A 25242-nucleotide genomic window follows, 5' to 3' on the forward strand; every position below is an offset into this window, starting at 1 on the left:
GCCAAATCCTGTATGCCCCCTTGACAGAGGGTGCATTCCACAGCTCTATCCGGACTCCACGAAGAACTAAAAGTTAATACTGGGAGTATACCTAGACGCAGCATCAAGATCGCTCGCCTTGCACCGTGTACCAGAGTGTATCCTAAATACAACTGTTTTTGTTTGTATTCCTGAGAGTCTGCATAGGTCCTGTACACAGATAGTTTTTTACAATGCTTATGGTCAAGCTCATAGCTCAATTTGGGCGAGAAGTTCTTTAAGAAGAGTTTTAGTTGTGCCGGCGTCCAGGTTGACAAAATTTCCAGACTAAGTTTCGCAAGCTGGAATGCATCTTCCATGTTTTTAAAAAAGGTAAAGTGAGCAGAATCTTTTTTAAATGTCTCAACTTTTAACAAGTTTCTCAAAGTTCCTTCTTTTGAATGCAGTAAATTATAAGCCCACCTGATGATGCTTGTTATTGAAGTAGCATATGCACTCGTGATGGAACATTCTATTCTCAATGCCTGTACCGGTGTAGATGTGGAAACTTTCATTAGTTTTTTTAATATTTTGCCTTCTTGTTGGTCCATATATACCCATTGTTTTGTAAGGATATATTCTGAGGCATATGACATAAGTGGTGGAATCTTCGCTTTATAAACTTGTAATAGTGCAAAGAAGTGTCTGTTCCCAGCAGCTGAGTATAAACGTGACATGGCCCCAGCATGCAGGTCCGCCTTCTTTTTAAGATGTTCTATTTGTTTGATGTTATTCAAATTATTTGAAAAAATTCTCCCAAGATATGTATACTCCTTTACCTGCTCTAATTTTTTCCCTCCTAGCTTCCATTCGTACCTTACACATTTCTTCTTTTTTGAAAATACAACCACTTTGGTTTTATTTATGTTTGGGATAAGATAATTTTTCCTCGAGTAATTATGTAGGATATCTATGAGATTCTGGAGTCCAAACGGAGTGAGGTCAAAGAGGACAATATCATCCGCATACATCAGTGTGTGTATGCACTCAGTGGCAATCTTTGGAGGAGTGCATGATCCTAATTGAAGTTCGGCAGGTAAATCACTTATATACAAGGAGAATAAAATTGGAGCCAAAAGACACCCTTGCTTCAGGCCATTAAATGTCAGTATTTTCTTCGTCAGGCCCTTATCGCGCCCCATTTGAACCCGACACCAGGTATTGCTGTGTAAGTTCACTATGAGTTGTAATAGTGATTCTGAAATGCCCATCCTTCTTAATTTTGACCACAGTGTCGGTCTATCGACTCGGTCAAAGGCCGTCGAATAGTCGATGAACGCTGTATAAATTGGTTGTTTTTTCCCCAATGTATATTTATCTAAAATTGTCTGGAAGATCGCTATATTATCTGTAACAGAATGATTCGGGCGAAATCCAGACTGAAACATCGGGATGTGTCCATTTGTGAATGCCCAATCTTTCAATCTGTCCAGGATTTCTGCTGCAAATATCTTCCCAGCCGCGTCCATAAGTGCTATTTGCCTATAATTTCCTGGTATAGATTTTTCCCCTTTCTTGTAAATCGGGATAATTATGCTTCCCTTCCAGGAGTTTGGCATTTTGCCGGTGTCGAATATATAATTAAAAAGCGGTGAAAGCACCAGACCCCATTTTTTCCGATCAAGTTGGTAGATTTTGATAGGGATTTGATCGGGGCCAGAAGCGCCCGTGCTTCTTGCTGTTTTTATATTCATAGCGATAGATACTGACGAAGTTTTATTGATCTTAAACTCATTTGTTTCCATTGATCGGTCTTCTGCCTTTCCTACCTTATTAAACTGATTTGGTCTGTACAACTCACTGAGGTATGTATCCCAATCTTCCTCTGAGACTGGAGTTGCTTCTAGCTTTTTTTTGGTTCCAGTAAATTTCGCAATCAAGGACCAGTATTTGCGTTGATTTTTTTGCTTGGCTGCCAGTTGGATATCAATCCAGTTAGAGTCCTGTTTCATTTTTTTCTGCTTGGTTTTTTCTCTCCGTATTTGGTTCTTTAATCTATTAATTTCCGTTTTTATTTCAGGCGAGAAGTTCAAATACTGGGCTCGGATCAGCCTGTTAAGTTGTTTTATATTTGGTTGATTCCAATTTTTGTTTTTACTGTTACGTTTTCTTTTTAACTGTGTATCTGTTTGTAGTTTATTTTGCAAGGCCAGCTTAAGTTTGTCGATGATAAGTTCAAAATTCTCTATAGGATCATCTGAGTAGGTAGTAGTCAGTAATTGAGTGTGAAAAAATAGAGTACTCAAATGGTCTAAATTTTCAATGCTCCAGTATAAACAGCGCTTTTTTGCGCTTACTTCCGTATTTGGTTTATAAAATATTGACTGGTTCTGAAAGGAGGTCAAGACATTCCAGTTAGTTGTTAAATATAGTAGTGCATGGTCGCTTTCCTCATTGAATTGAATCGAGAGTTGGGTAAATTGTTCTTTCTCTCCAGTCCCACATATAAAGTAATCAAGGATAGAGGGACATCCATTTCCCCGTCTCGTGTAAGATGCCGGTCTATCTCCGTTGGTATTACCATTTAAGATTGTCCCATTCAGTATCGGAAGAGTTGATAAAAGTGAGCGTCCTCTCTTATCCGATTTGACTCCTTTCGGTAACTCTGGGAGAGATGTTTCCAACGATTCCTCTTTGAATAAGAGTGCCCATTTCTTGAGTTCACTATTTGAAATTTTAGCATTTAGATCTCCCATGATGATGTATGGTATGTGGAGATGGTCTTCTATAATATGCAAGATAGTCTCCATCAGATGGTCAAACAGCGAATCATAATTACAATTAGGAGGCACATAAATATTAAAGAGTAGTATTTTTTCTTTCGTGGCTGATGATTGAGGTTTAAGTGATATCCTTATACATTGCAGATTCTCAGTGTTCGTATTTATTATTACTTGTGACCAGGAGTATTCTTCTTTAAGTAAAAAGGCCAGACCTCCCTTGGCATGTCCTCTTTTTGATTTTTTTGCCGGTGTTTCATGGACATAATACCCTTTTTGTTTGAAGGGATCAGTCGACCATGTTTCCTGCAAGGCTATAATGTCTGGGGAATCCTTAATTGCAATTTTCATTTTTTTAACAGATTTCCCTGCCAAATTCCAAGTTAATAACAACAGTCCTTTGCTAAACCTGATGCTGTTGCGGTTTATCCAATTTTTTGCTATTTAGAGTCTCTGATAGCCATGCCCAGGATGTTATAGGGTTCTCGGTGTCACTTGTTTTTGGTTCCCAAGACCAAACTGACCTCTCACCATGCTTTACTTGTATTTGGAGTGTGTCCTTTCTGTTGTTATTTAATACACCTTCTCCCTTTTCGAAACCATAGTCATCATTTCTTCTCTGAATTTGTCCATTTATGCAATTAATTTGTGGATTGGTTTTGAAGTCGGGTACTGAATATACATCGTAACCATTTCTGTGGAGAATTTCCTTCTCTCTAATGATTATTCTAGGAAGAACTGGAGAAAAAAAGGATACCTGTGCTATTTTATTGTTATCTTTCTTTGGAAAAAGTACCAGGTCGATTTCTTTACTTGTAATAGAGTTCAAAGATGAAATTTCTTGCAAAAGGTTAATTATTCTGCTGCGATTGAGAGGCATTTTGTCTGTTGGAAACAGTTCTTCTATTATGATAAGTTTTGATGAGACTTTTTCCCAGTGTTGAGATTGCACTTCATCCAATTTATTGATGACCATAGACTTGTGCACAGGTGATCGATATTCTGTCATCGGCCGATATTCTTCTGCTTTTGGATTCAATATGTTCACCAGTGGAATTATTGCTTGAGTTGTATTATTAATTAATTGAGAACTCTCAGAACTTGATGGCATGGATTTTTGAAATGTAAGTTTAATCCCTTTTTTCTTCTGTATTCTTCTCAAAGACTTTCTTCTCCTTTTCTTACCCTTTGCTTTTTCCCGCTCATTACTTTTTCCAGTCTTTTCTGTCTGACTAGGCTCCTGATCAGTAATAACTCCTGATGACACTAGTTGTGTATCCCAAGTTATACGATCTGAGTTGTTACTATTTTCTTTACTAGAGAAGATGGGATAGATCTTATTATTTTTACCGCTGGTAGCTTCCTGTTCTTCTTTAAACAATTTTTTGAGTGAGTAGGTAATAGGATGTTGTTTCTTGTTTTTTATTTCTTTAGTTTTGGTCTCAATTATTACCACATCGGTTGTTTGGGTGCTTACTTCCAGTTGATTTAGATTTTTTATCCCATTAGAAAGACAGTCTTCTATTAGAGAGTTTTTACCTGATTCATGGTCGTTGGGAATTATTTTGGATAAATCTTTTTTCCTTTTTTGTTCAACCAAAAATTTTAGGATTCCTATTTGAACATCTAGTGTATCATCAGAATTGGCCAAAATTTGTCCAAGATGGGTAAGTACTGATTCTAGAATTTCCTGCAGTGAAAATAATGCTTTTGACAAAGGAGGAGCACTGTTTTCAGATTTTAAATTAAGATTTGTAAAGTTAGAGTCAATGGAATTAGCACAGTTGAAGAAGAATTTAGGTGATTTTTCCGGTGAACTGGTGAATGGCTGATTTTGACTGAGTAATATTTCTGATTTTTCATGTTCTCCTTTCATGCTGTTATTTACAGATAGCTCCAAAATTTGCACATTGTCTTGTAGTTTTGTCGGTGTCATAGACTTTATTTGAGATATATCTATGGGCGATGTTTGGCATTCTACAGGAGAAGGAGTTTTTACCGAGCTGTTCTCTGTAATTAGGAAGTCTTGTTCATGATGTCTCTGAACAGAGGAGAGAGACATTTCATGCTGTACCCTATCCATGATGAGGTCTGACTTATCTTGTTCTTCTGATGTAAATACAAGTGAATGATTTTTTGAGGAAAGAGTAGAAAAATATTTATTTATAGCTGGAGTATAAGATAATAGTCCCGGTTTCATTGATTTATCAGTTGATTTCCTAACAGCTGCGTCGGTACCCATACGTCTCATGTAAATTGTACGTGAGCGTAATTGTTTTAATGCCCTCATATTGGGGCAGAGTGTTCGTAGTTAATTGTGGTCGTCTCAGCTGATTGACAGATGTTTAAATCAAATAAAAAATATTTTAGTGTGAATAAGAGAATTTTGTTTTTATTTTCCAGTACTTATACTTATATTACAATATAAGATCCTTAGTTGTTCGTCAACTCAAAGGAAAGAACAGGGAATGTAAATCTGGCTTACCTAGATTATGGTGTAGCGCGACCTATTCACAATATAAATGATCATAAATCCCTAATGCAGATGTTAGAGGGATAGACCGTCCCGTCCTCGGTCGTCCCCGGACGGCCACAGACGGCCCGCCCTTTGTCCGGGCTTAGTCCCGGCCTTGGTCCCGCGCGCGTCCCGCGCCGCGGGATGTGATTCTGTTTTTGTACGTTTCGTTGGTGGGCGTGGCCGTGGGCGTGTCGCCTGGGGGAAGAGGAGCCAGCTGACCCCAGCTGGGGTTTCTGGACCTCGCAGTCCCCCGGGCTAAGCGCGCTGAGATAGATTACGCTGGGCTCAACCCTTCTGACTCCAGCTGGGAGCGGTTGACTGAGCTTGCAGATTGCTGCTTACGCTCACACCAGCGAGTCAAGGGGAGCCAGTCCACAAAGCAGCGCTGACAGGAGACGCCAACCCAGGCACAGCGAAAACGGGATACAGGCAATAAACAAGTCTAGAAATCCCGCTCCAGGCACAAATATGCAGCAACTTTCCAAGTCCTTATCACGGTGAGTGGCGCCCGCGAAGCGGGTGTCACGAATCTTTATCCTTCTCGTTGGTGGGCGTGGCCGTGGGCGTGTCGCCTGGGGGAAGAGGAACCAGCTGACCCCAGCTGGGGTTTCTGGACCTCGCAGTCCCCCGGGCTAAGCGCGCTGAGATAGATTACGCTGGGCTCAACCCTTCTGACTCCAGCTGGGAGCGGTTGACTGAGCTTGCAGATTGCTGCTCACGCTCACACCAGCGAGTCAAGGGGAGCCAGTCCACAAAGCAGCGCTGACAGGAGACGCCAACCCAGGCACAGCGAAAACGGGATACAGGCAATAAACAAGTCTAGAAATCCCGCTCCAGGCACAAATATGCAGCAACTTTCCAAGTCCTTATCACGGCACTGGCGGCGAGCGGCAGACAGTCGACAGCAGGGAGTGGAACACTGGGACAGGCAGGGCCAGGGCTAGAAATAAATTAGATTATGGGGTGCCGGGAGAGGGCCTCTCGTCGTTTCAGTCTCTGGGTTCTGGAAAATGAGACTAACCTTCATCAAGATACTCACATGCCACTTTTCATTCTCTGGAACTCCGCCTGCTGCCTTCATTCTCCTCTACAGGCCCACCCATTTCATCAACCAAAGCAAAATACTAAAACATCACCATTATTGAAACTGCCAACGGAAGCAGAACACTCTTCCAAACAACCACACACTGTTTTAATCCACTGTCTGGACCGAGTAACCCATATTTCAGACACAAATGAAACTATCAACAACTTCGTCAAAAAATGCAGATGATCCAACAGCACCTTGACAACACCAAGCCTGCTTCTCCCCTTAGACCCACCCCTTCTTGTAGCATACATCAATGGTCATCCTTCAAAGCCCAATCTCTAGCAGTTCACATAGACATACTCAAGTCCCTAAAAGACACCTACTAGGAGATAATGTCTTACCTCGCCTTTTACCAAAGCTCTCTCTAGAGAAGCTCGGTCACCCCTGATCACTACTGTCAACACCTCCCTCACTCAAGACATCTTCTCAGAAGCTCTCCAGACAGGCTAGATCATCCCACTCAAAAGAAACAAACTAGACCCAGATGACCTTACCAACTACTGGCCCATCACTTACTAACCTCCATCGGCAAGACCATTGAAAATGCAGTGTACGCTTGTCTCAAAGATATCACATCAAGGCCAAGCATTTCGAGTACCATTACCAATCTGACTTCAGTTCATGATGTAGCATGCAGCCATCTAACTTACCCATTGTAGACAACTCCCTACGGACCACAGATGAAAACAACCCTTGCCTATTGAAACTGCTGGACCTCTCAGCTGCCATCGATCCTGCTAACCATCACATCCTCATGCATACCATGAAGTCTTAAATCGGATTGAGAGGCAATTTCCCTCAATGGTTCTTCTTCTACCTTTCCAACAGACTATAGGGTCATTCACATGGGCAGCTCCATGTCACAGATGAACCCTTACCACCTGGGAAGTCCCCGAGAGTTCCATATTGTCCCCATTTAGCCTCAATCCTACAAGGAGCCCTTTGCGGCTCTATTCACTGCAAATTACACACAGATCTACTTTAAAGTCTCTTCAATTCCAGGCATCCAACACCTCAGACGTCTCAGACACAGCCTGCACCTCACCCAGTCATCAGTGTTCAGCACCTACATGAAGCTCGGACCCACCAAGACAGAATTTCTGCTATTTGTTAAGACAAATAGGCAAAAAACAGTAGAACTCTGACTCAGTGACCTGAACCTGGATGGCTTTGAAGGTAAAGTTTTGTCCACTGTCAAATCAATTGGATTCACTTTGAACCCCAATCTCACTCAATTAACATACTTTCCTCAGGGATCACTCTGCCAAGACAATAAATGGCCTAGTACCAGCTCTGAGTCCTGTTATGCAAGCCCTAGAACTCACGCATCAAGATGGTAGAAAGGACCTACTCCATTGCCTCCCAGACTCCATGTTGGCCCCAGTAAGGCATCCTTTATGCTACAGCATCTCATCCAGGGCCTGAAGAAATATGAACACATCACTCTTTTCTTGAAGGAACTCTGCTGTCTCCCCTATCCAGGCTTCTCAATCCTTCAAAACCAGCTGCATTATCTTACAAAGGCCTCACAACCTGCAACCTCGCTTATCTGGATGACAAGCGCCCCATCTCCAAAGGCTTTTGCAAACCCGCACCCAGGACGCTATCAGAATGGAGAGAAAGATGTGTTAAAAAAACCAAGGCTTTTTTGTGCAAAGGTATCTACCCAGGCAGACAATTAGGACAGAAAGCTGGCTATTGAAAGAGACACATATTCATGAACATCTAATTGGTAAAAGTAAAGCAATGGACTGAAAAGATATCAAAGGGTTGATTTTTAATATAATTATAAAAGATGTATGGATACATACGATACAATAAAAAGATGGTTACATGATATGAGTAAACATGACTTCATTGGACAATGGATATAAAACAAACATATCAATGTACATAAAATGAGGGGTAGGGGGCTTTTAAAAAAAAAAAAATTTCTCCAATACAAAAAAGTATCTAGGGCTGTGTGTCAACGCGTTTCGACATGTTACGCCTTTTTCTATTAAATAACTATTCTTAGGATTCATCCCGTTACTGACAATAGTGTGATGTTCATTAAATATGTAAGTGTTTTCCAACTTTGTGTCCTTAAACCATTGTTGTACTATGATATAAGTCTGGCTATGTGAAGAAAAAGAAAGAAAAAAAGAAAAAAAGAAGGAAAAGCTTCCTTTAAACTGAATTAGTTTTTGTCTATGTAAATAGTAGTATTAGCAATGTACTGTGATTTATTTGTGATTTTGTTTTATTTTATTTTATTTAGAAAAAGTGGCTGGATACCGATCTGTCCTGATGAAGACAAATGATTTTGTCGAAACGCGTTGACACACAGCCCTAGATACTTTTTTGTATTGGAGAAATTAATTAAAAAAAAAAAAAAAAGCCCCCTACCCCTCATTTTATGTACATTGATATGTTTGTTTTATATCCATTGTCCAATGAAGTCATGTTTACTCATATCATGTAACCATCTTTTTATTGTATCGTATGTATCCATACATCTTTTATAATTATATTAAAAATCAACCCTTTGATATCATTTCAGTCCATTGCTTTACTTTTACCAATTAGATGTTCATGAATATGTGTCTCTTTCAATAGCCAGCTTTCTGTCCTAATTGTCTGCCTGGGTAGATACCTTTGCACAAAAATTGTTTTCCCTGACCCAGGAGTACGATCCATATCAGGGGGTCCTTGTTACCCACAAAAAATTAAAAAACCAAGGCTACAGGACTTTTGTATCTATGTACCCATGATTTGGAGCAACATCCTGCATCCATCCAGGACACCCCTACTCATCGACACTTCAGGAAAGAGTTGAATAGGCACCTCTTCAAAGAATACTACATCATGATGCAATAGTAGTCCACAAACAACTACCTCCCAAATTATTTGTTGAGTGTATTATTGCCTTTGACCATGTACAGCACTGTCCCGCCTTTGGCTATGTATGCCCTTCACAAATAACTATATTAATTCATCCGCTCTGCTCCCTGCTTGCACTTCTTCTGTCCTTGTTGAAATACCATCTCTTTCATGAGGAATTCCCCAACAGATTTAGCACTTCTACAAGCAAAGATGAACCGCTCCTCTGTGCACCATTATTACTTTTGTATTTTATGTATCTTCAGTGGTACTTAGCTCAACAATCTTTGTACACCGCTTACGCAATAGTGGTATACAAGTTCAATTAAATGAAATCCATATACATCTCATACTTCTAACACCATATGTCCTTGTCTCTCAATACAAGCCACTTGCAAAATGATTCAATAAGTTACAAAGCACAACCTGTGGTCAACTTCCACCCTATCAAGCAACCAAAAGGATAACCTTACTGCAAAAAAGGTTACATTTTGTGGGGAGAGAAGCCATTAGCTGCGTGATGACCAAACTGGTTGCAAAAGTCACCTTAATTATCCACCCAGGAACGCTAAACATCTTCTTACTACTACTGAATACTATATGACCCTAACCATCCCTGAACTTACCTTACTACCCAATACACTACCCACTCTTGAAGTCTAAAAAAACATACTACCTCTGTTCACATTACTCACCCTCCAAACTCTAAAAAGAGTTTACTACCCCAATACACTACCCATCAATGAGCCGTAAACACCTCCTACTAAACCTATACTCTACCCATCCCAGAACTCTAAAATTCCATAACCACCCTAAAAAACGCAAGCATTACATTTGAATGATGAAATATATTTATTTTGTAATATCGTATACCCTTTGGAAATATGTTTTTCAATAAAATAAATCTATACTTAATACATAATATATTTTGTAATAACCTAATATATATTACTTATTAAATAACTTCCAATACATTTGTATTAACATATTTTAAACTGAAAAATATGTATTAATTATATTACTTAGTTATGAAGAAATTAATAAAAACCGACCAATTTAAAAATAATTTTAAATTCACCTTATCTCATTATATATGTATGCACACGTACAATTATTTAATTCAAAGGAGTATGTCACTTACCCTGTTAGCATCTGTTTGTGACATTTAGTGCTGTAGATTCACATGCTTTGCATACTCTTGCCATCTAGTGTTGGGTTCGGATATGTGCAAGTTGTTCTTTGTCGAAGAAGTGTTTAGAGTCATGAGTTTGAGTGACCTCTTGTCTTGGTTGATAATGTGCATGGGCATTGACTCTATTGTTAGATTGTTTTCCCGCAGGTGGCTGAGAATGGAGTGTAAAGTAAGTGTAAGTAAAGAGATGTCCATGCACATTTAAAAAGATAAAGGGAACTGCAATAGCCACAGGTGTGCAGCGAGTCGTGTGGGCGCATGTAAATCTACAGCACTACATACCACAAACAGATGCTTACAGGGTAAGTAACATAATCAGTTCGAGGCATGTGTGGCTGTAAATACACAAGCTTTGCATAGACTGTACAGCAGTGATCACGAAAGCGGTGGCTAACCTGTTGGTGTTGCAGTTCTCTGAAAGCCTGACCTACATTAGCTTGTTGGCATGCTAGAACATCGACACAATAACGTTTAGCACAGGTGTGTGGTGTAGACCATGTAGCTACTTTGCATATGTCAGCTAGGAGGATGTTGCCTAAGAAGGCCATAGAAGCTCCTATCTTTCGGGTAGAATGAGCCCTAGGGGGTGTAGGTAAATTTCGCTTGGCTTGAACATAACATGTTTGAATGCATTTAACTATCCCCCTGGCAATGCATGGTTTGGATATAGGCTTTCCTTTATGAGGAGGTGAAAAAGAAACAGATAGGTTTTACTTCCAGAAAGGTTTAATTCGGTGAATGTAGTACAAAAGGGCTCTTTTGACTTCTAATGTATGAAGAGCCCTTTCTGCAACTGAGTCTGGTTGAGGGAAAAACACTGGCAACTTGATCGACTGAGGTGAAAGTGGGAGACAACCTTTGGAATGAATTTGGGGCGGGTGCGAAGGATCACCCCGTCTCTCAAATTGGAAAAAAGGTTCTTCTAAGGTTAATGACTCAAGCTCACTAACACGTCCAAGTGAGGTAATGGCAATTAAAAATGTCACCTTCCAAGAGAGAAATTGAAGGAGGCAACTTAGTAGGAGTTCAAAAGTAGGACCCTTAAGTCTTGCGAGTACTATGTTAAGGTTCAATTAAGATGCAAGTGGAAACCGGGGTGGATTCACTCTCTTAGGTCCTTCCGTTAAGGCTTTAATGAGTGGTACTTTGAATAAAGACATGTGTTGTCTGTTTTGCAGATAAGCAGCTAGAGCAGCAAAAGGTAACCATGTGGATGTGAATGCGAGTCAAGAGAGCTGTACATGCAACAGGTAACAAACAATGCTTTGTACTGTGGCACTAAATCGATGAATTTGTTTATTATTACAATATCAAGAAATCTTTTCCATTTAGCCGTGTGGCATGCTCTAGTGGTATGCCTTAGAGCTTCTTTGAGAATGGTCATACATTCATGTGGGAGACTGAGGTAATCAAATTCTATGACCTCAGGGGGCAATTCGCCTGGTTGAATGCCTTGGGATCAGCGTGCCTGATTTCTCCATGGTTCTGATTGAGAAGTTCCATCTTGAAAGGAAACTTCTTGTGGGGAACTACTGAGAGGTCTAGTAGTGTTGTGAAACAGGGCTGTCGAGCCCATGTGGAAGCTACTTGTATGAGCATGAGGGGTATTTCCCTACGTTTCTGAAACTAAAAACAAAAGGAGAGGGAGAGGCGGAAAAGTGTAGGCAAATATCCCTGACCAATTTATCCATGGAGCATTGGGAGTGAGAACCTGGAGGAAAAGCCTAGGCATTTTGCGTTGTCTGTGGTTGCGAAAAGATCTATTTTTAGGAAATCCCTACCTGTGAAAGTAAGGAAGGAGGACTTGGGGGTTGGAGTTCCCACTCGTGGGCTTGTTGCTGCATCCTGCGGAGGAGGTTGGCAAAGTCGCTATCTATTCCAAGAAGCTGTTCAGCTAACAGATAAATGTTGTGATGTAGAGCCCAACAGCAAATGGTCTGAGATAGGTGGGACAACTGTAGAGAATGTGCCCCGCCCTATTTTTGTAAATAGTAAATGTCTGTCATATTGTCTGTACGGAATAGGACAGCCTTGCTGATCAGGGGAGGTAGAAATGCTTTCAATGCTAGATGAACATCTTGAAGCTCTAGGTAGTTGATGTTGAGGTTCTGGTGTTTGGCATCTTAGAGACCCTGTACTGTGAGATGTTTTAAGTGAGCCCCCCAGCCTGTGAGGGATGAGTCCCTTTTCAGAAAGATGTGGGGAACAGGGTTGAGGAGAGGCCACCCTTTTAACAGACTGTTGGTGTTCCACCAATTATTAGAGCTATGAGTGTGGCTGTTTATCAACACTAGATCTTCCAATTGACCTTGTGCCTGAGACTACTGTTGCACTAGACATTCCTGTACTGGACGCATGTGTAGTTGGGCATGTGGTACTATGGCAATGCAGGAAACCATCATGCCTAGGAGCCGCATGACTGTGGCAACCTGTTGATTGGGTTGGAACTAAGGAATCAACATTTGAAAGTTCTGGATTCTTACAGTATTGTGATAGGCTAGTCCCACTTGTGTGTTTAGGATAGCTCCTAGATACGGTTGAACCTTTAAAGATTGAAGGTGAGATTTGGCGACACCGATTGTGAACCCTAAGCGATGACGCAGATTTATGGTAGCTTGAGTATGTTGCTGGCATAGATGATAGAGTATTGGCCTTGAGGAGCCAGTCAAGGGAAGACATGGATGTTTTGTCTGTGTAGATGTGCTGCTACCTCTACTATGCATTTAGTGAACATCCGTGGTGGAGTAGTCACCCTGAATGGGAGGACCTTGAATTGATAATGTCTGCCGACTATCAGAAATCTGAAATAAGAAATCTGAGGTATTTGCGACGTGCAGGATTTATTGGAATAAGAAAATAGGCATACCTTAGATTAAGTGCTGCTCGAAAGTCGCCTTACTTGAGAAGTGGGATCACATCTTGGACAGTGACTATATAGAAATGCTCTGACAGGATGTGATGGTTTAGAGACCTGAGGTCTAAAATTGGCTGTAAAGATCCATCTTTTTCGGGGATTGCCATGTGAAATTGCCAGTGACTAATTAAGGTAATCACATTGGAGAATTGTTTTATATGTATTTATTCCCGCATTACAACCTTTTTTTTGATTATGTTTAACGCCAGACAATAAGCATGTTGGATAATGTCCAACACCCACTAGTCTGATGTTATTGATTACCATGTGGGTAGAAAATACTGCAATCGATCCACTCACAGGTGTTGCATGGTTGGAGGGAAGGAGATGGAAGTCATTGTTCACCCATACTTCTACTCATGGCATTGTTGCCCCTGCAGGAGTCTCTATAGTAACCTCTTGGTGAGGCATATTGACTCAGACTACCGTGGTAGGGGGTGTAGCACCAGAAGAGGTTGTCCTGAAACCTCCACAATAGCTGGAAAAGCGAAAGGAACCACGTGGAGTAGGTGTATTAATGGCCCCCATCGATTTCGCTGGCTTTGTGTCCTTTTTAATCTTTTCTAGGTCCTGGTAAACTTGGGGACTGAAAAGATGTTCTTCATCAACAGGTACATTGAGGAGACTTTCCTGCACCTCTGGTTTAAAATCAGAAATGTGAAGTCCTGCATGGCACCGCAGCAAGATACTGGTATTGTTGCCTCTAGCTGCACTATCAGCAAAGTCTAAGGCACAGCGTATAGAGGTGTTTGATATTAGCTGAGATAAGTTCCTGTCCTCTTTTCCTTTGCTCTTCTGTTATTGGAGCAGGCCCTCCATTTCATCCCAGTGATAACAGCTACCACGAACAAGCAACCCCACTGACTTGGCAAAATGCAAATGGCTGGCAGATTGTGCTGTAACCCTTTTACCCGCCGCATCAATACTCTCGCTCTCTTTTTCAGGCGGCGGGCGTCTCTGCATTTTTTATTGACCCTGGGTGTTATTAGTCAAGCCCTCATAGGGTCTTTAAAAATGTCCTCAGTATGGCATAACATGCCCTTGCGCATATGTATATACTGAGTGGCCTTATGTGTAGATGAAAGGGTCTCGAAGAGGAAATTCTCTTCTAAGGGTTCCGTGTGAAGCTGCTAAATTTGGGTCAGTGTCCTCTGAAGGCTTATATCATATGCGTTCCAGGGGTCATTATGTGGTGGTGTACCAAAGGTGTTATGTCTTGCACTGTGCCCCCTGTTTGATCTTACAGGGACCCTTGAGGTGAAATATCTAGGGGATCTCCAAAAGACTATGGTGGAGCGGTTGAGTCTGATGGTGGTGGAGGTGGAAGGAGAGATAAAGGGCTAGTGGCTTTGTCCGATTTCTTTTTCTGTTTTAGTGGTATTGGTGAGTCAAGAGCCTCCTGGAAAGACAACTGTCTTTTCAATGGTGAAGGAATCGGAGCGAAGGCTTGGCTAGGATACACCGGTATGAGGCTGAAGATGGATCAGTCTTTGTCAAGTGTCCAGCTTTTCTTGCAGTTTATCTAAGAATCTACTCTATTGGCTTGCCAGTATCTGTTTCAGAGCCGGCTTCGAAGCTTTGTGATTTGAGCCCTGTTATTGCTTTGGTGCCAAAGTTCCACTTGGTGTCGAAGCTGTGGAAGTTGGCGGACTTCTCAGCACCAATTGTCGGCTCGGCACCAAGGTGCTGGCCACGAAGGTTTCTGCTTGGCGCCGAAACACAAGCCTGAGGGAGGGGTGTCCGAAACAGTTGGTTGGTGCTGACCATGGCCAGACAGCTGTCCTCTTGAAGAAGAGGGCCATGTGTATCTTCAAGTGTTCAACATAGTGTTGAGGGATAGAGGGGTACCGTACTCAGACTGTTGAGCTGGGTTAACTTACTGCATTTGGAAGTCGAGTTTGATGTCGGAGCCAGAACTGCCCTCAACGGAGAACGCCTCTTCTTCTACTATGGATGCTTCAGAGTATTGTCATGTTTACGGCGCTTTGCCGTTCAGTAGTCACCTCTAGACACGAGCAGTAGACCGAAATCCTCACTTCCGGGTGGAAGCCGAAAACCGGTCTAGTCATTGAAGGTCCTCCCTCTGCGACGGAGCACTTCCGGGGGATTCGCATAAACTCTGTGTTTCCCGCCGGCTCTTTGCTTCGGATTTTTGCCGGAATCCTGGTTCGAGGTCCTGACCGAAGACGCCTTCCTGCTGAAGGATTTACAGAGGACTCCTGGTTCTACGCGTCCATTCTTGGTTTCCGCTACATCGGAAACACCCGTTCTTTGCGCAGGGGCGCTTGTTTGTTTTTGGTGAAACCGTGCTGGAGCGCTTGTGTAGGGGACATATTTTTCCACGCAGGAGCGCTATATTATTTACTTAACAAAACCGCGCTGGAGCGCTTATCCTTGTTTATTAAACCCGCGCAGGGGCGTGTTCGTTTTCATGACAAAACCGCGCTGGAGCGCTTATGATTGGTACATTGTTTCCGCACAGGAGCGCTTTATGTTCACATGACATTGCCGCGCTGGAGCGCAGTTCTGGGGGTACATAGCAGCGCGCTGACGCGCCTTATCCTTGCTTTTCTTATTACTGCGCAGGAGCGCTTACATTCTTTATCTTCCTGGAGCACCTATACTTTCCTTGACTGCAAGGTCTTCATAAGCCATGGTGAGTCTTTCTGTTGGCTTTCACCTGAGTGTTTTTAGAGGTGTACATAGGAAGAGAGGAGGGGTCTGGTTTTCCTTCTAATTGGGTCTCTCTTGTCTCTCCCTTAGTTGACACCACGGTCCTACAAGAACCGCTGCCTCAAGTCTCCTTCACATCTTTATTTTGCTCCTTTCCCTGGTTCCATCTCATCCCTGCCGGGTACATCCTTCCGTACGGGGTCAGGTGGGTACAGGGGCGGTAGCTCTTGTCGTCTCTGCGGAATCGCTTCACAAGCAGAGGTAAGCCTTGTGGGGTGTCTGACAAGTATTCTGGTTCTTCTTCGCCGATATCATCAGGGCCGAAGATGTAGGGTACCCTCGATGCTTCTCTGCTGCATTTTGAGCGGACATGCTAGGTGGTCTCCAAGGAGGGTTTTTTTTAGAGCAGAAGGAGTAATAGGCCTCTCTGTATTACGTTAACAAACACAGATCACAGTAAGTTAGTCTGGGGATATTTCACATGGCAGCGAGGGCAGTAACGGAAGGGCGTCTGTTCCATCATCAGCACAGCATTCTCTGAAGAACCTGATGGAGACTGAGTAAGATGGGGGTGTGGCTTGGACGGCGATGTAGACGGCAGCGGATTTCGGAGCTCCTCCGCGGCCGCCCTTCTCCCGTCACCATCCTGAACACTGATCCGGGTTCCCGACTCCGGAGGCCCTACCGCTGCCACCCGTGCCCCTGCTGAGCGGTGGGGCAAGCGGAATGGTGCCCTGGCTGCGGAGTTACGGACTCTGGAAGTACACCTGCGGTGAACTGCCCAGAGGTTCCCAAAATGGCGGCGAGGGTCGCGAGAATTGCTGCCTGACCGGAGCTCCCCTCCGCTAGCGGCACAGCTCCTGCCACACGGGCGGAAGGTGAGAGAACCCCAGCGCAGGAGATTGCAGAGAAGCACCGAGGGCTGGAGAGGCGACTGTGGGTTACCTGCCTGACCTCAAGATGGCGGCGCCCTCGTGACACCGGAGCAGTGCTAGAGGATCTTCTGCCTGAGGACCCTGGAGCCCAAGAGCTAGGCGGCGACCAGGCTGGGGCCCGGCTTGGGAATACTGGGCTAGCGCTGTGCCACGGAGTGCGCTGCGGCAGTAGCAGCCCTCATTGGAGATGCGAGCCCACGAATTGCGCTTCGTCTTGGCCCTACACATGGTTCCACGTCCCGGGGCGGTAGCCCCGTGCCGACGCACTGGTAGGGCGCGGAGGTGAACGGGCCCGCTCCCTTAGCGTGATTTGCGGGCCCTGTCGGCTGCAGGGCGCGAACATACTCTGTCCACTGGACTCCCGCAGTCAACCGCCTTGCACTGGTCCATGAATTGCGAGTGGGGGTCCTTCCTGGAGTTCTCCCCTGTTGAGGACCCTGTCCCGCACCCCCCAAACTGAGGAGTCTTCCTAACCAGTTGAGAGGGGAGCGGGAGACCAACGCTGGTGCCTCCCCTAGCGCCACGTTGATTGAGAAGGAGTCCGCGGTGCAGTTGTGAGAGGGGTTGCTGCCTTTTCTCTGCGGGCCTGGTGGCCCAGAGCCTGGGGAACGACTATTGCAGTACCTGAGGTGAGCACTGGAGCGAAGGCCCGGGCCCCATCCCTGAGGATCGCCGATTACACGTGCCCTGGGCCCGATGCGATTCCCGCCCGATGGCGATTCCCGCCCGACCTGTACTACCTACCGACTGGATTCATTTGATACCTGTGATCGGAGCAGGGCCTGGCAACTGCAGCTCGTACTCAAGATGGTCAGGGGGAATAGAAAGAAGGACTTTGAGACGCTGCGACTCGATGACCCTCCATGGAGGAGGAAGAGACAGCGTCTTGTCCTGGAGGCTTTGCCCAGCCACGGGACCCTTCACTGAGTGACATTATGCAAGCCATCGTGGCCTCAAGGGAAGCGCTGGAGAAACGGATGGACTCCATAGGTTCGGACCTATCTCTCTTGAAAGATGACCACAGGAAGTTGAAGGAACGGGTGGCGACTTCGGAGCGGCCATGAAGGGCATTCCCGATGAGGTAGCTGCCCTGAAGAGTTCGCTGGCTGAAGTGGCGCAGAAAGTCCGGGTGTTGGAGCTCCGGGCTGAGGACAGCGAAGGGCGTTCTATACGCAATAACCTCCGTATTGTGGGTGTCCCGGAACGAGAGGAGGGCCAGGATGCAGTATCCATCATGGAAACCTGGTTAAGGGCAGAGGTGGCACCGGAAGGGCTCTCTCCATTTTATGCCCTGGAACGAGCCCACAGAGTTCCAACTCGCCCGCCTCGGCCTGGGGCCCCAACACGCCCGATGGTGGTATGACTCCTACACTACCGGGATCGCGATCATATTCTCCAGAAGGCCAGGGAGCTACAGAACTTACAAATTGGCAACAGTAAAGTCATGATTTTCCCGGATTTCACCAGGGACGTCCAACGACAGCGAGCCTCATTCTTGACGGTCAAACGGAAGTTACGGACACTGCAGCTGTCCTATGCCATGTTGTTCCCGGCCAGATTGAGAGTTACTGCTGAGGGGGACACGCACTTTTTCATCACACCGCAAGCGGCTTGGGACTGGATAGAAACCAGGAGAGAGACTGGTGGAGGCGCTTCACCTGCGACCTCGCCTCGACGACGCTCCACCGAAGTGTCGCAGACGCGACGACCTGGCTCCCCTGCTGGATGGCAACAAGAACGGAACAAGGCGGTGTTGGCGGTGGCGGCCATCAGCCAGGGAGACGTCAGCCCCTCCAGTAATACTTCGGATCGCTCCAAGACTGGCGATTTGAGTCCTGGCTTCAGCAGTGCCCATGATCTATCGGAGGCCGACTTACCGATAGTCACTCCGCAAACTGCGGATGAAATATTTGGTTGAGGGGACTGTAAGGACATTGACGACCCTTCTGTAAGGTACTGGGGAGCGTGATGAGTCTTGACCACCGGTACTGGGGTCGGGAGGCAGTTGGTTACGGATACTTGATAATGCTATATTAGGGGAGGGTCCTGCTGACTGGATCTGAACTTTTGGGGGGGAGGGGGCATTCGGACCTTTTTGAATTGACGTTCCATTTAGCCTGACCTGATCTAATCGATCTGCGCTTTGTTTGCTTGGTTTGGATGGGGCTACCATGTTGGATGTCTGTCCTGGGGAGAGGGAGTTGGGTAGGTTTGGACCGTTTTGTTTCTGGTGTATGTTTTAAGGGGCCTGGGCGTGTCGGGGTGTTCTCTGGAGGGAACTATCGAGTACAATGTTGTCTGCTATGGGACTCGCCTTAGGCTATAAATGTCTCACATGGAATGTTAGGGGGATGCACACCATGCATAGACGGCACAAGATTCATTGTTATTTAATCAGAACGGGTATTCATATCGCCTTCCTACAGGAAACGCATCTATTGGCGAAAGAAGGGAAGGCTCTGCAACGAGATGGAGAGGGCAAGTTTACCACACTGTCTACTCGGCCTATGCTAGGGGGGTGCGCATATGGATAAGGGCGGGGGTTCCCTTCCAATGCACAATGCAGCTAGTTGACCCAGAGGGTAGATATGTGGTGGTGCGGGGGAAACTGGATGGCAGAGACTTAACGGTGGGATGTTTGTATGCCCCGAATGTAGAGCAGCCTACCTTCTTCTCCTCGTTGTCCCGTAAGCTGGCTTCGGTCTTGGTGGGTCCATTGCTCCTTGGAGGGGACTTTAATTGTGTGCCCGACATTGCCTTAGACCGTTCACATCCCCCTTTACCAAATGCACCGGCGGGTAAACTGGCGCTTGCGCGTTCTGCTTGCCAGCGACAGTGGGGGGTGATTGACTCATGGAGAGCTCACCATCCATTAGATAGGGATTATTCTTTCTTTTCCGCCCTCCACGAATTACATGTTCGCATAGATGCCTTCTTGAGCTCCCCTGACATACATGGAGAGGTGTGTCAGAGTGAATATCTCACGCGCACGGTCTCTGACCATAACCCGCTACTAGTCCAGCTGCGGAGGTCTCAGCCTCACCCGGGAATCCCCACCTGGAGACTGCGCCCAGAGGCGCTTGACGATCAGGTCTTCCGGTCCACGATAGCCTCGAGGTTAGAGAACTATTTTCATTCAATGAGTGGTCCGCGGGGTCAGCCACCATTGAATGGGATGCCTTTGAAACTGTAGTGAGAGGGAGGTGCATCACAACGGTATCGGGAGTCCGGAAGACTCCCGATATCATGCAGTAGCATGATATCCACCGGGAGGATGAGAAAATGCGCTCCCTAGAGAAAGAACGGCCGGAACGACCGGATAAGCAAGAGGCCCTATTGGAGGTGAGGGAAGTTACGGTGACCATGGTAGAACGTCTCCGCTGTTTTGACTATAAGTCCTATCTTATGCGGGCGCACTCGGAATGGGACAAGACGGGAGCACTACTGGCCTAGTTGGCCAATCCGGCTCGCCGAGGCTCGGCTATCCTGGAACTAAGGGATCACTTGGGTGTAGCCCGGTTTGATCAACAGGGAATTAATGAGCTATTTTACGATTATACGGAGCTCCACCGCAGTAGGGTACTACCATCGGAGGTCGACTTGCGGGGATTTTTGGAAGGGATATACCTGCCGGAACTGGACGAGGAAGATGCAAAATTACTGGGCGGTAAAATAGAGGTGAGGGAGGTGAGAGTAGCCATTAAAAGTATGGCACGAAACAAAACTCCAGGCTCGGATGGTTTCCCGACGGAATTTTATCACACCTACATTGACCTCCTGGCGCTCCGCCTGCCGTGGCTTTATAATGAGGCGAAAAGGTTAGGCAGATTGCCGGAGACTACCGAGGAGGCGATCATTGTTCCACTGTTGAAACCGGGCAAGCAGCTCTGGGACAGGTCGGCGTATCGCCCGTTGTCCATGCTCAACCTGGACTATAAAATTTTGAGTAAAATACTGGCGACGCGTTTGCTTCCCCACATGTCTGCACTAATTCATGTGGATCAGTCCGGCTTTATTCCGACCCGCAATACCGCGCTTAACATACGACGGCTCCGTGCCGTGGGTAAGGGCACTCGTCAGGGTTGCCCCTTCTCCCCATTATTGTTTGCCATAGCGGTGGAGCCTTTGGCGGCGAGGGCTATGGTTGGGTCAGGCATACCAGGGATTAGACATTTACGGGCAAGTGCATCATATTGCGCTGTACACCGATGACCTTTTGATGTTTTTGGCGGATACTGCAGACTCCTTGTGGTGGGCGAAATCTCTATTGAAATCACTGAGTGCAGTGGCTGGGCTCAAAGTTAATTGGGCAAAGTCGTACCTGTTCCCGACTCGCGAGCGCAGGGTATGTCCGCACTCTTCTGAAGGGGTGACCTGGGAGGGGAGATGTCTCCACTACCTGGGCACGGCGATCTACCATGACGGAAGGGACATTCTGTAGGGTAATGTAGGGAAGGTGATCAGGAACACTAGAGCGAACTTTGATTTCTGGGGTACGCTCCCGTTGTCTTTGGCGGGGAGAGTGGCACTCCTTAAGATGGTGACCCTGCCGAGATTGCTCTACTTCTTTCGAACCCTCCCGATCTGGATTCTGACTAGTTATTTCCGGCACCTACGGACGATGGTTAATGGCTTTCTATGGGGATCGGACAGACACAGGGTGGCGCACAGCACGCTTCTGAGACCCCGTGCGGAGGGAGGGCTGGCGGTACCAGATTATGAGTTGTATTACCTAGCGGCTCAGCTGCAGTGGCTTACACAGTGGGTAGTGAGAGCCACGAGAGAGGAGGGCGAGTCCGGTGAGCCGGCGGGGCCTGTTCAGGTTTTGTCTCGGATTGTACTGTGCCTCCCGATGGGGGATTTGCACCTCTCCCAGGAATTCTCCACAGCCAGGAAATGTTGTCATAGATACCTGCGTAGGGGGGGTATAAACGTCCCGTATGCGCCCGAGATCCCACTCAAAATGTGTAGGGCGCTCCCACATGGGGGCACATGGAGACGCTTGGGAACCTGGGAACAGCAGGGGTTGGCGACCATTGGTGACTTGTATGAGAATGGCGCGTTGTTGCCCTTTGACCTTCTGAGAGACCGATTTGAACTGCCTGGAAGAGACTTCCTAGTCCATGCGGCGCTATCAGCAACAATCCGTAAGCATTGGGGGTTGGGTATGACCGAGCCGCCTGTGGCCATGGGATGTCAGTATGTGGTAGTGGCTGCGGGGACCATCAAGGCTATCACATGCCTTTATCAACGTATGACTGAGGAGGCCTTGACCCCACTCCTAGCTCTGAAGGTGAAGTGGGAGGCGGACTTAGCGACAGAGATCCCTGATGCAGCGTGGGCTGGTATTGTGGAAAGGGCTTGGAAAGGGACGCGCAACGCGAGGTTTCAGCTGGTGCATTTTATATCCTTCACAGGGCGTACTTGACCCCTGATAAATTACATAAATATTTCCCGCCCCACTCAGTGGCCTGCCCGCGCTGTCCGGCGGAGTTGGCTGATTTCCAACACATGTTCTGGTCCTGTCCGGCGTTGGGCTCCTTTTGGCAGGGGGTGGTGGAACTCTTACGGGAGGTTACTGAACGGGATTTACAGCCCTCAATGGCACACTGCGTACTACATTGTTTTCCACACACCTCAAAGAACAAAATTACTAGCAAATTTTTGGACCTGGGGCTGCTCCTAGCGAAGCGTACCATAACTTCCCAGTGGAAGGCGACTAGGGGTCCCGCAGTAGAGCGGTGGAAGGCGGAACTCAGTAAATGGGCCCGCTGCGAAGGGGAGGTCCGGTTGCAATTGGCACTTAGATCAGGCAATGAGCCAGCTTTGGAGAGGGCACGGGCCTGGGAAAGATTGGTCTTGGAACTCACACTCACGGAAGCTGACAACGAAGAATCCCCCGCACGAAGCCCTGTTCCCCCGGTAGCATAATGTGGGCTGCCATTGGTTGAGAATCTACACCCTGGATTGCTACCCCTCTCACGTGACGACCGTTGATACTTTCTGCCTACGTCTGATGGCCTGCTTCTGGCTAGAACGACCGATGATGGGTTCCAGGTTGCACGGGTTGTACTCCGACACGCCTGGGGAGGGTGGGGGGGTAGGGCTGCGGGACATGGGCTTCGGGGGGTTGGTTTCCTGGTTTGCACGGGTGGGGGAGGTTTGCGGGGTTTTTAAGAGTTGTGGATTCGGATTTGGGGGTGAGTGGGGGATGATTGACAGAGTCGTGGGCTGCTGCCTTTCTGAACTTATGACCCAGTCATCTGGACATTTGCGGCCGATCTTCGCGCCACTTGGGGCCAATGCAGACTCCACTGTACCTGTAATTGTTGTGTGATAGTGGTTTTAAGGGGATGGATTTAATGATGTTCTTTTGTCATATTGCCGTCTTCTCTATGCATAAAGCAATAAAAATTTTGTTTAAAAAAAAAAAATGGAGACTGAGTAAGATGACCTCGAAGGGCCAGGCCCTGTGTGAGCCGCAGTGGAAGCGCGTCGACTCGACGAGCGATATAGCATGATATGCAGAATAGGAGAGCGCGATCAAAACAATACCGATGCAGGTGAAAGTGTAGTGCGAAACGAAAAGAGCACCCTAACACTCTAACACGAGAGCGAAGGCACACAACATCTAAACCCGATGGCAGAAAGAAAGCAATCTAACAATGTAGTCGGTGCATTATCAGCAAGAGGAAGATCCACTCAAATTTGTGACTCTAAAGACTTCTTCAAAGAAAAACAACTTGCACACATCTAGACCCAACAATAGATGGCTGGAGTATGGAAAGCATGTGTTTCTACAGCCACATGTGCCTCAAACATATTGTAACTTGTGAAGTAAAATACTGTGATGTAAAGTAATCAAAAATGTACCTGCTATGTAAAGTCCCATGAAGTAAAAGCTGCATTGTAAGGGTATCATGCCGATAGCAGAACTTATGTGGACTACTGAAAATATGCCAAAACAGACAGTTGCCCTACTGATGATGTCGACAGAAAAGTGAATTGTCCAGTATTCATAACAAAGAAAGTTAGAGTACTGGAATTTCTTCAAGACTGTACCTTGGACTTGAACCGATAAAACTGCAGAAACCTAATAAGTGCAACTAACCTGACTCCTTTCAATGTTTCAACAGGGGAGGATTTCCTTGTTAAGAAAATTACTGAGCAGATTCAGAATCATATTTATAGTATGTAGGATATGCGTGGGGCTAGAGGAGTGATTGGTACTACGAGCCAAATTATAAACCCTCCAGCACCCCACCTGCAGCAAAATAGTTAGATGTCATCAGTCCACTTGTCAAATAAGTTTGATTTCAAACCATGCTTCTGGAACACAGAAGCAAAAGAAAGCTCCAAATACTTCTGCTCACAACTGAGACTCCTTCACACTGTAGTACATAATGCCTCGACTTTCGATCTTTTCCCCACTTCTGCAGATCAATGTTGCTTATTGTGTGCAGGTGTCCTTACACCACTACTGAATCAACGTTGCAAGTGAACACAAACAGATTAACATGGTACCTCCAGCCCTAAAATATTCACACTTGTAAAAAATACTCTGCAAGAAGAGCGTCCCACCTTGTACACGCTGGGAAAGCAGATACATTTTGCTGTGCTTTTATGAGGAATAGAGAGGAGTTGGTGTTACTCACTGATCCAGGGTCTTGTAATAGATATCTAGGTCCTTGTTAACCAGCTCTGTGGTCCTCATCACAATCATCATTTCTCTGTACTTCTCCTCCGCATCTTTGTACTGCGGCTCCCGCAGCTCCTTCTTAAATCGAATGATTTCCTCCTCAAAACCTTTCTGTCTCCCGAGTGCCAGGCTGTGGTTTCTTTTCAAGTTTTCTATTTTATCTTCCAGCTGACGAAATTCACTGCAAACAGGGAAGCAGCAAACAAAAAATAATTAAAATTGCATGGGTCAAAAGAACTAGTAACTAGAAACTAAATACTATTGTAACTTTTGGGGACTGGGTAACTGCAACGTTTAGCATGGGATTACAGTGTGGTGGTCACTGCAGCAAATTATATCGACACAGCACCGATTTGATGGCATGAGTTAAATGAAGTACAGTCGTCGCTAATGTCATTCAATATTTTCACTAATGGTAACATGAAGGAGAAACTGAGAACCATGTGTTCGTTCAGACACTGTGCGCCTGCAAATACCTAAAGGACAGTAATACATTTATCACACTTGTCAATTATTAAGAAAACAATACCCACATCTCTTAAGAGGTCACCCATTCAACTGCTCGTAAACAGGTGCATTTGCAAATCACGAAGGTAGTCTAGCAAGACTCTAAGCAGCAAG

General features: G+C 45.7%; 1 protein-coding gene across 2 annotated transcripts in view; it reads right to left on the reverse strand.

Moving 5' to 3' along the window:
- Positions 1-25242, reverse strand: part of RAD50 (RAD50 double strand break repair protein) — a 507735-nt gene that overhangs the window by 145984 nt on the left and 336509 nt on the right. For both annotated transcript variants that reach the window (XM_078653096.1, XM_078653097.1), the window contains exon 22: positions 24578-24802. In XM_078653096.1, the coding sequence (XP_078509222.1) occupies positions 24578-24802 (225 nt within the window). The remainder of the gene's footprint in view (positions 1-24577; positions 24803-25242) is intronic.

The sequence above is a fragment of the Lissotriton helveticus genome, chromosome 7 (genome assembly GCF_964261635.1).
Source record: "Lissotriton helveticus chromosome 7, aLisHel1.1, whole genome shotgun sequence".
Taxonomy (NCBI): Eukaryota; Metazoa; Chordata; class Amphibia; order Caudata; family Salamandridae; genus Lissotriton; species Lissotriton helveticus.